The sequence below is a fragment of the Scardinius erythrophthalmus genome, assembly GCF_964197995.2.
Source record: "Scardinius erythrophthalmus genome assembly, chromosome: 3".
Lineage (NCBI taxonomy): Eukaryota > Metazoa > Chordata > Actinopteri > Cypriniformes > Leuciscidae > Scardinius > Scardinius erythrophthalmus.
Genome location: NC_138223.1, coordinates 42,901,656 through 42,917,615, shown reverse-complemented (window position 1 = coordinate 42,917,615; position 15,960 = coordinate 42,901,656). Strand labels below are relative to the sequence as shown.

At 38.6% G+C, this 15,960-nt stretch overlaps 1 protein-coding gene across 2 annotated transcripts in view; it reads right to left on the bottom strand.

Moving 5' to 3' along the window:
- The window catches only part of inpp4b (inositol polyphosphate-4-phosphatase type II B), a 160,905-nt gene extending 145,605 nt beyond the window's left edge, over positions 1-15,300 (bottom strand). For both annotated transcript variants that reach the window (XM_081362240.1, XM_081362239.1), the window contains exons 1-2: positions 14,971-15,300; positions 6,641-6,757 (exon numbers count right to left, since the gene is read on the bottom strand). In XM_081362240.1, coding sequence (XP_081218366.1) covers positions 6,641-6,757; positions 14,971-15,009 — 156 coding nt within the window. In that variant the 5' untranslated portion in view covers positions 15,010-15,300. The remainder of the gene's footprint in view (positions 1-6,640; positions 6,758-14,970) is intronic.
- Between the last annotated feature and the right edge of the window lie 660 nt (positions 15,301-15,960).

The following is a 15,960-nucleotide window of genomic DNA, read 5'->3' as shown; positions in this document are numbered from 1 at the left end:
GGGAAAATGAGAGAGTGTTGCACGACCATTCAATAGTATGATTGGGTTTCTAACAATGCAAAGCTTAATGCAAATGGGTGGAGTGTCCCTTTAAAGCAAATTCATCTTGGCCAAGGTAAAAATGGCTAATTAAAAACTCATTAAGAAGAAGTCATTGTTTTGCAGTGCACTCATGCACTTTAAAATTAGCTTGTACTTTAGATTGTTCTATTAAAATATCAAGGTTTTGAGTATGATATAAATGAATGTAATAAATATCTAGTTCAGTCATGAAACTCTAGATGGCAAAGGCTGATCGGTCCTTTACATGCAATCTCACATGATTACCGCATGGCAAAAGCTGATTGGCCTCTGCTGATCCTGCAGCCAATGAGATTGCTTGCTCAAAATTTAAATAGTCTGGTTCAGTGTTTGCCCAATGTGTCTGACCGAGATAGGTCTGACTGCAGTACCGCAGAACCATACGTCATAGCAGTGTGAGGACGACAGCGCCAGCCTAACAGTCTGGTGCCGGAAGTGGATACTATACATAACCACCTTACATATACCATACCTAAACCTACCCATCTCCACCCCTTAGATGCTTTTACCCCGCCCACTTCCGGCATCAGACTGTTAGGCTGGCGCTGTCATCCTCACACTGCTATGACGTATGGTTCTGCGGTTCTGCAGTTGGTTAATATTGGTCTGACCCATCAGAGAAGACCAATTACAACAGACTGAGCCATCCGACCAATCAGAGCAGAGTAGACCAGTCACAACAGACTGGGTCATCTGACCAATCAGAACAGAGTAGACCAATCACAACAGAATGGGTCATCTGACCAATCAGAGCAGAGTAGACCAATCACAATATACTGGGTCATCTGACCAATCAGAGCAGAGTATTCTCTTGGAAAGGAGGGGTTTATAGAGACAGAATCCTCAATCAAACTGTTTCAGACACTGTGAGTAAAGAGGTGATGCAATGTGTATTATGAGAACATTAAAATGTTTGGAGACTCCTATTGTAGGAGACTCCAAAACAAAATTAGGAATATTTAAAATAGCATAATAGATGTAATTTCATATAAATAAATGCATAAATGTGTACATAAATCCATAAATAAATGCATACACACATACTGCAAAATTCCAGTTTCTTGGCTGGTATATTTTCACAGTTTCCTCACTATTTGCACATAGCCAAAACCTACTTTTGGACCCCTGCCCCCAAACCATTTCTCACTCTGGATAAATTGATGTATGCACATCTGATAACTTTAATAACTAGTTTTTATACTTTTCAACGCGTTTAGGAAAATCAGTGATTATGCAAGCGCTTCTTCGCTCCCATGAGCACCTCCATGCATCAAGACAATCAAATTAAGGGGCGGGTTTATGGAGACTAAGTGATAAAAATATTCGTTCATTATCCGGTGGCGTGTTCCTTCTGAGCGTGAATGGAAATGAAGGAGCGCTTGATTAGCTGGTGCGCTGTTGCTGCGACAGCTATGACATGTTCAGCAGTCCAGCGGACAGTAGATAATTACTTTCTCCTGACAGGCAACTTGTAGCACAGCTATTAGTTTGCCTCTCAAAGTGCTTCTTAAATCAGGTACACAAGTGCTATAAGATATGAGAAGTCTTATCTGCATTGGCCGAATGCTTCTGCTCATTTCTTACACTTATTCTCTCTCTCTTTCTCTCTCTAACACAACATGCAATATGCAGTTTCATCAAGTATTTGCCACATTAAGTTTTCCACAATATCTCAAACTGAATCGTGATCATTCACAAGGTGATCTCCAATCATTTAGCGAGTTCAAAAATGAAAAGTCAATACACAGTTCTGACAGGGTCATGGACAACAGGGGGAAAAAACAATGCTAAACGCAAATAATAATATGCAACTGAACATATAATTGTGGATAATTATCATAACACCATTTTGTGATAGCAAAATCAATAGGCTAATGAACTTTTATATTTGGTAGAAACAAAACAAATCAGAGAGATGCCAACATGGACATCCTCAAAAACCATGAACAAAACTACAAAGTAAAAGAAAATGTACAAGACAAACTACAAAAAGGTTCACTTGCAACAAGATTTGTAAATTATTGGTTACCAAAGAGCACAAATCCATCAAAACTGATTTGACATTTAAAGATTAAAAATAACTCAAACTAAAAATGCTTTATGCATTTATAAAATTGTAAATGTTTATGTTGTTTTAATAGCGTTGCATGAGCTTATGCAGTTCACAGTAATATTACAATCTTTCAATGTTTGATTTTTCAAAAATAGATTTAATTTTGCACATTAAACAATTCTGAGGCCAATTTGTAACAATTTAGCATCTTGAAGCCCAATCCCAGATAACAACATAGTATCCACATCTGGACCGTGTGGAATCCAAGTGAACCAGATGTGGACCTGATCTGGGCTGACACTATGTTGCTGAGTCCTGAAGCTAAACTTCTTTTGTCCCACCTAGTACTCCAGGCGCACAGAGATCAACAAGATGCAATGTTAAAACAAACAAGCCACTGAAATAAATCATAATTTTCCAAGTTTCTTCATGCAGAGCGATAAGGAGGCATGCTCTGCATTTGTAAGTGAAAGCTGTGCGTTTAAAAACATGGAGATCTGCATCACTATCCATCTGATCCATCACAGTTATGAAGCAAAAGCAAACATGTCTGACTGGAATCTTTTGATCTTCAGATAAGCCACTATATATAGACAGCAATCTCTCGAGTAAGCTCAGACCGCAGAGCTGGACCTGACAGTAATGGAGCCCATACGACTCCAAAGCCCCCGCTGTGGGTTCAGAAGTTTGCGTTTTATTTAGTGCATAAACAAAGACTATTTCTGGAATTTCAACCTCTTGAGAATATTGTGTTCTGTGGGTTGTTATCTTACTCTGTGTACTAGGGTTGCCAACTGTCCCGTATATTGGGCCTAAATGATTTGTCCCATACGTGACCTCTATTGTCCTGTTTATTGACTGCTATGCTGATCTAACCACTAACTAATGGGCTTCACATATGTTGCGTCCAAGTTTGTTATTTTAAATGTAGACGTGCTACAAGCATGCTCAAAAAGCAACGCCATTGCGACACTCATTTTTTCCGACACTGTGCCGCAGCGAGATGAAAAAATCTCACATTTTCAGAATGCCGCAAGCAGGTCATGTAACATCGAACCAACCAATCAGCTTTGGCCTTTCCGTAACAACATTGAAAGCTCAGCCAAGATGGACGAACAGCTGATTATAGCTGTACAAGGCAGGTTTTTTATTGCTCATCTCTATAAATATATCTAGCAGTAGAGCTAATGCAAGGGCTCGAAATCCATTTATCCTTTGCTGAAACTTCTTCATCATCATGGAGAATTCATGATGCTTATCAACGGCAGACACCATGAGAGCGTTTAGTTTGTCGGTTTATTTGTTCTGCAAACTAGGTGTATGCGCGTAAAATGCGGTAGGAACATCTGTTTGCGTTATATTGCAAACAAATCATTATGATATTCACGGTAATACTGTAATGGGAAATCCATGCATTCTTGCTGAATAAAACTATTAACTAACTATAAACTTGTCTACGGCAGTCCATTGGAACGAATGTCTTTAAGGCGACATCTAGTGTATATATCTATGCACCAGTCTGCGTACACGTCACACACCAGGATGCGCGCCCTCAGATCACTTGGACGTGGCTGTGTATAAGAGGTAAAAACGATATAAATACTGTTCAAACTATACAACAAACTATCATGTTATTTTGTTGCCATTATCTAAATAATCAAGTTATACCGTAATTAAAGTTGAAGTGTCGGTCGTAAGGTAGAGCATTACAGAAATAACCCTGCTATTATTTTTTATCTATATATGTGAGATGCAATGCAGTCCACCTGTCCGTTCTGACTTCATGCCCTCTGGCAAGATCAAATCCAGTGAGAGCAATCGGGAAGTGTTTCCATCGCTCTTCCTGCTCTCTTATTCATGAGGCAGGGCTCGTACAGGAATACTAAAGTGTGAAGCTACAGGCGGACGAGGAAATGATGCTCAAATGAAACCTGAAGGATCTGCTCAGAATTTCAAAAACTCTCTTTCTCGCTCTCATTAGCATCTTCTGCTAATGTTCTGCTTCCTGAAGCTAGGCAGAAAGAAGTGGATTGGAACTGATTCACCGAAACGAAATGACTCAAACAGGCACAATATCGCTGGAGGAATCTAGGGTTGAAGAGTCTTGACAGCTCAACATTCCTCTTCAGGATTTAAACCCACAATCACGCAGTTGTGGCCTAATGGTTAGAGAGTCGAGGTTTCGACTCTCACAAGTGTTCACTACTCACTGCTCCTAATGTGTGTGCACTAACTTGGATGGGTTAAATGCAGAGGACAAATTCTGAGTAAGACCATACTTGGCCTTCACGTCACTTCACTTCTTCTTCACTTAACAGCCTTGATCTTTAACCACTAGGCCAGACCAGCTTTGTGTCTGCAGTGGGAAAATAAATGTAATGAGGTCCTGACTCTCTCAGGGGGCTAATAAACATGACATACTGTACACACACGGCACTGGACAGGTGCTTTGTTCAGTGAAGCTGAAGGCCTGCAGTGATAAACTCTCTGTGATTAATGCCAATACATTTCACTACCCGGCCAAAAAAAAAAATAATAATTAATTCGCTGTTTGGATATAAATAGGCAAATGTTTAAGAGTGCTTGATTGTATCATTATTGTAGTGATTATTATGTTTCTAGCATGATATATCTTTGGCAACAGTTCCTCTAACTCTAATAGATTAAACAACCTTTAATTGCCATCAGGATGGAAGGTGGCTATAGTCTCACCAATTTTTAAATCTGGAGACAAAACAAACATTTCAAATTATCGCCCCATCAGCATCCTCCCTGTTGTGTCTAAGGTTGCAGAAAAGTGGATCGCCAATCTGCTGAATAAACACCTCAGCCACGGCCATTCTCTCCTGCACCCCATGCAATTTGGGTTTCGCCAGTACCACTCCACAGAGATGCAAACTGTGTCTTCATAACAAACAGTGAAATCCTTGCTTGATGAAACCACCTGTGTTGGAGCAGTCTTTTTGGATTTAAAGGGGGGGGGTGAAATGCTCATTTTCACTCAATCTCCTGTTAATCTTGAGTACCTATAGAGTAGTATTGCATCCTTCATATCTCCGAAAAGTCTTTAGTTTTATTATATTTATAAAAGAAAGATAGGCTGTACCGAGTCTTTCCGGAAAAAAACGAGCGGCTGGGGGCGGGCCGTGTGGGCGGAGCTAAAGCTGTGCTAACCGAGCTAACAACACACAGAGACATTTGTTCAACAGTTTTACTCACCGTCCGGTTCCAACGCACGACCGCGAACCTTTATCATTGCGACTGCTCGATCCTTAAGCATTAGACGATCTGCGAATCCGTCGATCTGGGCTTTGTTTATAAAACAATCATCGTCGAAATGCAGGGAACAAACAGTCTTACACAACTCCGTTTATGCTCAGGAAAACAAACTCCATCCACGGGTCCCTTAACGCTGGATTCTTTGGGAATCTGTGCAGGGTTGTCTTGCCCTGGCAACCAAAAACACACTTCTTTGGTCACACTGACTTCCAAAAGCCGGGCAGGGCGCTTTGATGGCGAACTGCTTTCACTCTCTTGCTCTAGTCTACGAGTGCGCGCGCGCCCGCGATCTTACCGGAGAAGTGCCCTTAGAACCCATATAAGGAAATTCCGCCCTATCTTACGTAAGACAGACCCATACTCTAAAAAAACTTTCCGAAACTTGTGACAAACCGGAAGGAGTATTTTTGGAACAAAAATACTCCTTCAAACGTACAACTTAACTTTTGAAACTTTGTCCATGTTTAGCATGGGAATCCAACTCTTTAACAGTGTAAAAAACTCAGTATGCATGAAACAGCAATTCACCCCCCCTTTAAAGAAGGCGTTCGATATAGTAGATCATCGATATTTAAAATGATCTGCCAAACGCTTGTCAAAAAGTCAATTTCCAAATGTATGCTGATCTTTAAGTAATAGACTTGGCTGCTTACAGACACTGTCAGAAAACGATCTTTGGTCGCAAGATCGTGACAACGGCCATCTTTGAATATCTCTCACTGTACGACGCAGGACCACCGTTTAGTAGCCAAGACCACAGAAATCATCACGATTGGTCATCTTTCGTCTAGGACAGCCCAAACTCGTACAATGTGTAGCGAGCATTAAAGTTGGCAAATTTCGCTAGTACATCTGCATATCCTGCTTTGTTATCAGATTTTGTCTGTGAAATGATATCTAATTTCTTTGGTGTTGTCTGCAGAATGAACCGCTGTGACAGAAATTAAATTACTGTCAATTTGTGGCAGAATAAAACGTCAATGTGCCAGACTTTATGCAAAATAATCAAACATGTGGCTTGCAAGACAACGTCTGATTTATAGACTAAAGCTGCAGCTCTCAATGATTTTGTGACAGAAATTACCAAGCATGTGATTACAAGAAAAAAAACATTCAGGGTTTAGCAAACAACACGGACCAGAGACTGAGATCTGCAGAACAACAGCTGAAAGGACCCGAGACGAGAAGAGCCGTAACACGAGTGTTGAGAGAAACCTCTTCACTCACCGTCTGCTGGTGGCCGTCATTCACACCGTAGACGCTGAGTTTGATGAGTGTCTCACTGCAGACGGGACAATCAGGTGGGAAACTCCCTCCAGTGAGGAACACGGGATCTCTTCTTCCCTGCAATGAGGAAAGAGAGCAGGAGGTGAGGATGAGAACTGAACCAACAGCGAATCTGCAGCACGCACGGTCACTCGTTCACTTTTTCAGTGGCAGATAAAGTGGAATAAAAATGAGACAAGTCATGTTTAAGGCTAGAGTTCGGAGGAGAGCGAGGCCAATCAGAGTAGTGATGTGCTAAACCAGGGTTTCAAACTGGGGTGCAAATAATTTACTGTGTAGAAATATGGCCTTGTAAAGTAAAGTAAAATTAAATTAAGTAAAATTCAATAATTTACAAAATTGGCCAGATATTTTATTTAATGTTCCAGATAATATGTATATTTAAAAATTTTACAGCATAAATATCCCCTAACATGTTCAAATATATAAGACATACTGTTCAAAGGTCAGTTCGGATCAGAAACAAGCCTAAACTTTACAAGAGACATTGCAACTGGGGTGCCAAAAGATGTATAAATGTTTATAAAAGTGACTATTAAAAAACTATAAAAGTCTCTTGCTCACAAAGTCAGCATTTATTTGATTAAAAATCATAAAATCAGTAATATTGTGTTATATTATTACAATTTAAAATAACAGTTCTCTACTTGAATATATTGTGAAATGCAATTTACTCCTGTGATCAAAGCTGAATTTCCAGCATCGTTACTCCAGTCTTCAGTGTCACATGATCCTTCAGAAATCACTCTAAAATGATGATTTGATGCTCAAGAAACATTACTGTGTTCACTTATTATTGTAACACATTATTATCAATGTTGAAAACAGTTGTGCTGCTTCATATTTCTGTGGAAACCATGATACTATATACAGTACCCTTAATATTTTTGGATTTGGGCCCTTCAAAAGGGAATCATCATTTCTGTGGGTCTATGGCATCAAAAAGTTCAAAGACTGCAGTGCTAGACTACAACATTTTCCAATAGACTTGTTAGTTAATTGCCTGAACAACTAGTCAACTAATCTGTCTTGCAACCTTTATAAAAGGGATGCAAATCGGTCTAATAGTTGAAGCACAACATGTCAATTAAAGCACCACCACTACAAATGTCAGAACTAGCCGATCTTACTAATGGATTAGTCGGTGTTGGTCAGAGTTTGTTTTCACCCGACTGAACAAGTTCAAGTGTTTGTCAGTGTCTGTTGGGGCGATGTGAACATGACAGTTATTCTTCATAAAATTCTAAATCCAACAGCCAATTTGTTTGTTGGAGTTCATAAACAGCATGAAGCGCCATGACAGAACACTTTAAAGTCCCCCTGTAGTCAATAACTTTATCCCTTAAAATCATCTTTGATCACTAAAGTAACCGCGATTCTGAATACCGCGATTCTATGAATATGCAAATGAGCCCCGCCTCCACTCACTCACAACAGCTCAGAGATCCACTCGTTGACGATCACACGTTGATCTGATTGGTTACAAGGTAGTTTATGACGCCAGCGATTTCAAACCGTGTTTTTGAGACTGTCTTTGGTTCACTGCAGTTCTAAGGAGAAAATACTCAGCAATGATGTCGACTTATGAATTTACACATGGTTTATCTTAAAGCATATTAAAAACACCACAGAGACATATAAACAACATTAAAAACTGTATTTTCATCACAGGGGGACTTTAAGATTATATTTGGAATCTTTCCATTTAATAGTGTAGAGCGAGAGTTCATTTAACGGGGCACTTCAGGCCTCATGTTGAGATGAAACCCGCACCACATCAAAAGACATCTGTTTATTCGACCCGCAAGAAGCCAGTCGTCTTCCCACGACCGATCCCTCGTGCACTTATCATAGTTCACTGATCTCAGAGCGGGAAACTCCCAGTTTACACATGTCGTTCTGGGGCGTCTCTGGACAGTGGTCCCCGGAGGCGGCGGGCGGGACAGATAGCAAGGGCCGATTGTAAACTCGAACCGCTCTCTTTTTAAGGGGTAAAAATCAGCCCGGCTGTTATACAAGTCAGCGCTGGATCGATGAGGCCACAGTCTATCGGTTTCACATCTGCTTATTGGCTGAGCAGACGCCGCTATCTGAGCCACAGATCACTAAGAGTCTAAGAGCCTCCGGTTCTGCAAATCAACTGAGGAAATGTATCCAGTTAAAGGGAGAACTCACCTATAAATGAATATTCTGTCATCATTTACTCAAACTCGCGTCGTTCCTAAACTGTCCACTGAGAAAGACGATTTTTGATGGTTTTGAAGCTCCAAAGAGGCCATAAAATGATTGCCTATAATAACTTGTTCACTATATTTCAAATGTTCTGAAGCCACACAATAGCTTTTTGTGAAGAACAGGCCACGTTTTAGATTATTCACTGAACATCTTCCCCTCTGCTCCAGATTTCAATGTATTTTCCATTCTGCATGTCTGAAATGGTGAGTCAATGAGGGCAAACATGGTGCAACACTTTTTAAACACAAACATAGAACACTAACGGCATAGAGGATGAAAAAATGAAATAATTTTAAAGATATGTATCTCAGATAAGCTACTATACAGCTTCTGAAGACATGGAATATAACGGAAGCTCGTTTATGCCATATAAAAAATAAAAAAAGGTTAATGACATAAAAAATGAAAATTACTAAGATACTAAGTCATAATTATGAGATAAAAGTATATCCAATAACTTCAAATTTGTCATAATTATGAAAAAATTGTGTGAATTCTGATGATGACATGCAATAATTTCGTCTTGTGTATTTTTTATTTCATAATTCAAATGAAACCAATTTCCAAGATAAAAAGTCGTCTTAATTTAGACTTATCTCAAAATTATGCTTTTATGTTTATCTCAATTACAGGCATAAAAAGTTATAATTACACTATATGAATGTCAACTATGTTATTATTATGACATCATAATTCCGATGTAATGCCTTTTTATCTCATAATTCAAATCAAACCAATTTAGACTTTTTTCATTTGTTTTTTATCTCATAATCATGATGTTTCTTCAAAATTTTGACTCATAATTGCTATGACATAATTTTTAATTATGAGATTTTTTATATTTTATGGTATTGTTTTCAAAGCTTGTAAAGATGCTTCAAACGTCCTATTGTGTTCCAAGAAAGAAAGAGTTTTTGGATGAACTATCAAGCTAGACAAGAAGACACAGAGACATTAACATCCCTCTCTCTAGTGCTGGGCGGTTTACCGGTTCATACCGAATACCGGTGTTTATTTTTGTTACGATATGAATTTTTAATATACCGCAAAACCGGTGTATGTCGCTTTAATCGGAACGCGGCGCTGCGCGACACAGTCTCACCCCTCATTTACAACACACGTCTGCGGCGCATTACAGCTGCGACAAGGTTTTATTCCGTCCTCCACGTGGTGCGTCAAAATAGACCAGGCGCCTATATTTAGCGAAGCGGCGCGGAGAGCCGCTTCTGGGAAGCTTCGATCTGAAACACAAGCATTGACTAGAATGGGCACGAGACGTGTGGGGGTGAGAGTCTTTTTTCTTGCGGCGCGTGTGTTTTTATACTGTATTAACGTATCTGAAGTGAACTGACAGTCTTTAGAAAAGTTTCTTTGTTATTACGATTGAATCTTTCTTTATCTTTCCTGATAAAGCAGTGTTTATGAGCGTTGCTGCTTTGTGTACAGCCGTTACCGGGGAAACCACTGTTTCTGCCGCTCCTAAAGCGCGTCCTGCTGACACCTCTTTGTAAACAGCCTTGCAAACCTGTATTATTAATATTAGTGTGGATTTTTTCTATAATATTCACTCATGACAATAAAATAGGGCATTATAAGTAAATCTACTGCACTATTTCCTCTCTCACTCAGTAGAAAATGTGGTAAACACCCATCATGCTTGAGAAAAAAAAAAAAAAAAAAAAAAAAAAACGGTAAAAACCGTGAAACCGGTATAATTTAGAAAAAAACCGTGATGTTGATTTTTGGTCAAACCGCCCAGCACTACCTCTCTCTCTCTCTCACACACACACCTCCTCAAGGGGCCTTAAGAGTCTTTTACAGGTTTGCATCATTCATCAGTTCAACAGGGTGAGATTGATAATTTATAAGGTGCTTAATTAAAAGAATCAGCAGGATGTAAAGACTAAAAGGTTTTTGCATTTTGTCCTATTAACAGCACCAAGAGGACCATATTTGAAAAAGGTTAGGGTTACCAAGCCATGCTAACTCATTAAAAAGTACTGCAACATCACACTTACCTCACCTTCCATGCCTAAAAGTTCAGTTAGAGTCGAGGTAAAGCAAGTAACCAGCCTCAATCCAAACCCATACAACCACAAGGTCAATCTCAGAGCGGTAATAAATCAGCGTAGCGACGCGGGGGAGCTCTGAAAACTCACTGCTGCAGCGTGGGTAATGGTCAGTCCTCAGGACTAATGGCCCCGCTTCAAAAAGCAGCATTTATTTAGAGTGTGTGGTGAATGCGGGGCGTAGGGAGTCATTTAGACGTGTCCCAAAGTGGCCAATTTGTTCCGTAATGCGCCATCATGCTGGCCAGACTCAGACACACTCATATTTTTACACTAACCGGATGTTCGACAGGAATGCCATGGAAAAACGGACAGGATAAATAGCTGGTCGCTTCGATTTTGGCTAGAAATAAATGTGCACACAGATGCACGCATTTCAAAAACACATAGCCGACAATGATGTTTTATAAAGAGGCAGGAGCGTGACGTCAAAGCGCTTCAGCACAGATACACATTTATAGAGTGGGATTTTCCAGGAGATTAAGAGGTTGAATTCGTCTGAATTCTTCTCCTGCACGCACACACACACACACACACACACACACACACACACACACACAAATCCTTTCCAAATATATTTAGGGATTGAATTCAATATTCTGATACTTAAATTGTTAACTTGGTATTCTTAGTATGCAGTAAAAGTCAATGTAGCAAACGCTTACCACTAAAAAGTCTGCAGTCATTAAGATTTTTTAAATTTTATTCAGAGAGGATGCATTAAAATTATCATATTATACTTAATTAATTAAATTGAGTAAAAAAATAAAATAAATAAAGACATTTATAATGTTACAAAAGATTTTTAATTCAAATAAATGTTGTTCTTTTGAACTTCATATTCAAAGAATCTTGGATAAAGAATATTTTGGAAACGGTGAAAAGTATCACCGTTTCCAAAATATTAAGCAGCACAACTGTTTCTAACATTGATAATAATTCAGCATATTAGAATGATTTCTGAAGGATCATGTGACACTGAAGACAGGAGTAATTATGCTGAAAATTCAGCTTTGCATCACAGAAATAAATAATATTTTAACATATTTTAACATAAAAAAACAGCTTTTTATATTGTAATATTTCACAATATTACTGGGTTTTTTTTGGGTTTTTTTTTTTTTTTTTGATCAAATAAATGCAGGCTTGATGAGCATAAAAGAATTTTCCAAAACATAAAAAAAAAAAAATCTTACTGACCCCAGATTTTTGAATGCTAGTGTATTTGTTTTATTATTGGAAGACTGAAATCATATTAGCTTTTTTTTTGGGGTTTCAGTGATTGTAATTTTTGTTGGTGTTTAACTATATATCTATAAATTATTCTTCATTGTTTTTCTTTCTCTAAATAATAAGGTTTATTACAAACAAAACATTTTTTTTCTTCTAAATATAGTTCTAATAGTTTATCTCCTCAATATCACTTTCCATCCTGATTGTCTTTTGCAACTGCCAAAAGCCAGTTCCCTAATGGCATCATCCTCCACCAAGCGACATCATATTTGGTGGGAAAAACAACTAAACAAATAAGCATCAAAATGAAAAAAAATGAAAAAAAAAAAAATCAGTATAATAGTTTCAAACTTTCAAAAGATGGAAAAAAATACACAAAAGTTTTAGATGACTAGTTTTACTTTCATTATCATATCTACATTAATGTTACAAAAATGTAATAATAACTAATATAAAGAAATAATGTTATAAATATCCCTTGTGAAACTCATTTCATAAATCTTGTTTGAAATACAGGATTATTATTAGATTAACAATATTCTAACGATCCAGTAAAAACATTAAATTGCACGAGATGGCATGATTCCCATTAAGTCAGTGAGTGACCATGGCTCTTTAAAACACACCAATCAGATGCAATCCTTCACAGCCCTCTCTGTAAAAATGACTTTCGGAGATTACTGGAGTACGTTTCACAAGAAAATACTATTACAGTCCTTCGAAATCACATTTGATTGAATATGTTACTCGCAGTTTCTTTGGAATTATTTGTGAAATTTACTAGCAGTTTCTGCAGGAAATTACCCTGGAAATCCAGAGTTCTCGCGAGAGCACAAGTTGAATTTGCTCAGCGAGTTTACTCTGGCGTTGAGTAATGATGCTCATTAAATATGCCCCTCTATCTGAGCTGCACCAATCACATCGGGTTATCTGATATAGGCGGGCCAGAGGCGAGATAAACAGATGACGACAGCGCTGTGACGTCAAAGTCATTACTAAACATTGCAAGATGGCTGTGGATGAACAACAGTTGTTTGAAACGGCTTTGGCCGCTACAATGAACGAGTTAGACTTGGCTCTAAAAGAGGAACAGAAGACGGAGCTTGAATCGTTCCTTTGCAAGAAGGACTTTGGTAGCTAAGCGTATGGGGCTTGATGTTGTGAATGGTCGTAGTGTTATCCAATTGCGTGCAGTGAGATTTTCAAATGCATGCTTGGTGCCGCCCCTCGAGCTGGCCGATTTTCATTAGTCGATGCCAGACCATTAATCTTTCAGATTTAGGTCTGGATTTCCAGGCTAGCACGAAATAGTTTCAGCGCGACTCCTCAAGCAGACTTTGAGACCACCAACATCAGCATTGAAGCAGCTCAGTCCCACAACAAGACCTCCACTGGGAAATATGGGAATTTGCCAGGGCAAACAGCCTCTAACATGTTCACACATCCGTGTACGCCTGCGCTGTACATGAGATTAGACGTGCATTAAGTCGACAGGCCGGGGAACAGCTGTAGTCTCATTTCGGTCGACACCACCTGTCTATATTAAACAACAAAAGTGGGCCAGCTCTCCTCACACCTGCAGCTATTTCAGACAACTGCCATTCACAGGAATCACAACAGACACCGGCTCCCCACGCACAACTCAATGCGTGATGCTTCTCCCATTAGGGGAACCTCTGTGGTATTCACCACCACTTCAGATGATCACATGCGATTATGAGCCGCATCTCAGTGGAACTGCTAACGTGTGCAAGATTAACTTCATTTGTATGTTGCCTAGCAAATTATATTGCATACCGTTTAACAGCATAAAGCTTTATTTATGAATGCAACACACAGCAAACAAGATGTCACAGCAAGCCAGACTTACATGAATAGATCAGCCAATAATGTATTCACACATCATTGATTCATTCAAAGTCTTCTGAAGGAGACCAAACTGTATCTAGAAGTTATACTGTAAGAACAAACTGATGTTGGCTTGAGAAAGCATGAACCTTGAACTCGGGTCGCCTTGTGTACAGCTGCAGCAAATGTGCTATTTTACCTCAGCGCTATTTCTCAAGTCAACATGATGTCAGTGGCGTTTTGGTAACAAGTCGCATTAAATTTAGATGACTTTGAATATAGTGCTACTTTTGAACTACTTTTATAGTACTTTATTGGTGGTTTTTGACCTTCTGGGAGCGTTTTTCTTTGCGAACTGCTGATATGCAGCATGTATGCAAAAGAGCTTCATGAATATTTAATCAAACACTTTCCATTTGTTTTTACATTTATGCATTTAGCAGATGCTTTTATCTAAAACAAACTACAATAGAGGAACAAAGTAATTTGTCATAGAGTCGACAATATTCGTAACATGAATATTTAGTTACGTGGAAAAAAACTGCATAAAACGATTTTCAAATCGTTCTCAATTTTATGTAGGCTATATATTTAGTTGCATTTAATTTAGTAAAATATCTTATTAAAATATTTTTGGGACAGATGTAGTTAATACAAACTTAATGTATTCAAAACTGCTTCATGAATACTCTTAAATTCTATTTTGTGTTTCATGAAAAAGTAAAAGATGAAAATATAAAAGTATTACATAAAAAAGCATAGAGTAATTCATTGTATTTATATCATTTATTTATTTCATTACAATAGTAAAAAAAAAAAAAAGTTTAAAGTTTCATATTCATTCAACTTCCGCAAATAACATAATAAATAGAAATGTACACCTACCGGACACCTCAGCCTCCAACAACATGAGCGCAAGTCCATCTTTAGTCCAAAGTCTAGCGAGGTTTCATTAAGAGGTTAAAAGCGGCAATATTCAGCACCTTCCAGCATCCAGTTTGCTAACTCTGAAACTGACGCTAGTCATCGTCCGTTCTATACCGTGAGGTTTACAGAAGATATGTCGCAGAACTACAAACACACATGCATGAAAGCTAAATATTACTGCAGTCTGGGTGAGCTATAAAAGTGCAAAGCTCTTTCCTCTAGCAAATCTAATTTGGAGGGAAATAGACTTCTCTTTGTGCACTCTTGTGGGGCTGAGAGTCCATGTGGAGGGAGGAAAAGCAGAAACACAGGGATCAGTGTGTCACTGGAGGGTGTGTCTGGGTGTGAGATACGGGCACAGGGAACAACCAGCTGTTGCCCTCAATAAAGGACTCAAGAGGATTGTCAGCAGAAACATGCCCCCCTCTCACAGTTAATAATGTGTGTGTGTGTGTGTGTGTGTGTGTGTGTGCGTGGGTGTGTGGGTGTGTGTGTGTGTGTGTGTGTGTGTGTGGGTAAACCCCGCAAAGATAGCAATATCTGAAATCCTTGTCCTTGTAGGGACTTTTTTTGTCCCCATAAGGAAAACAACTTATAAATCATTTTAGAAAATGTAAACATGCAGAAAGTTTTCTGTGAGGAGTAGGTTTAGGGGTAAACGCAATCTAATTTTAGTCAAAGAAAAGAACATTTTAGTTGATGACACATTTAAAATATATATTTTCACATTTTCACATATTAATGCAAACATTACATGGTAACATTACACATTTAACTAATAACCAACGTGAAAACTGTTGTTGTTTTACAAGAGAGTGTTAGGAATAAGCCATTCGTTTTGCGAATGACACACTTCACTTGTACGTGAACTTCGACACAACAGATTTTTAATGTTGTCTGTTTGATCCATCTTTTTGATAAAGCACCGCTTTGATGTCAGAGTCTAGT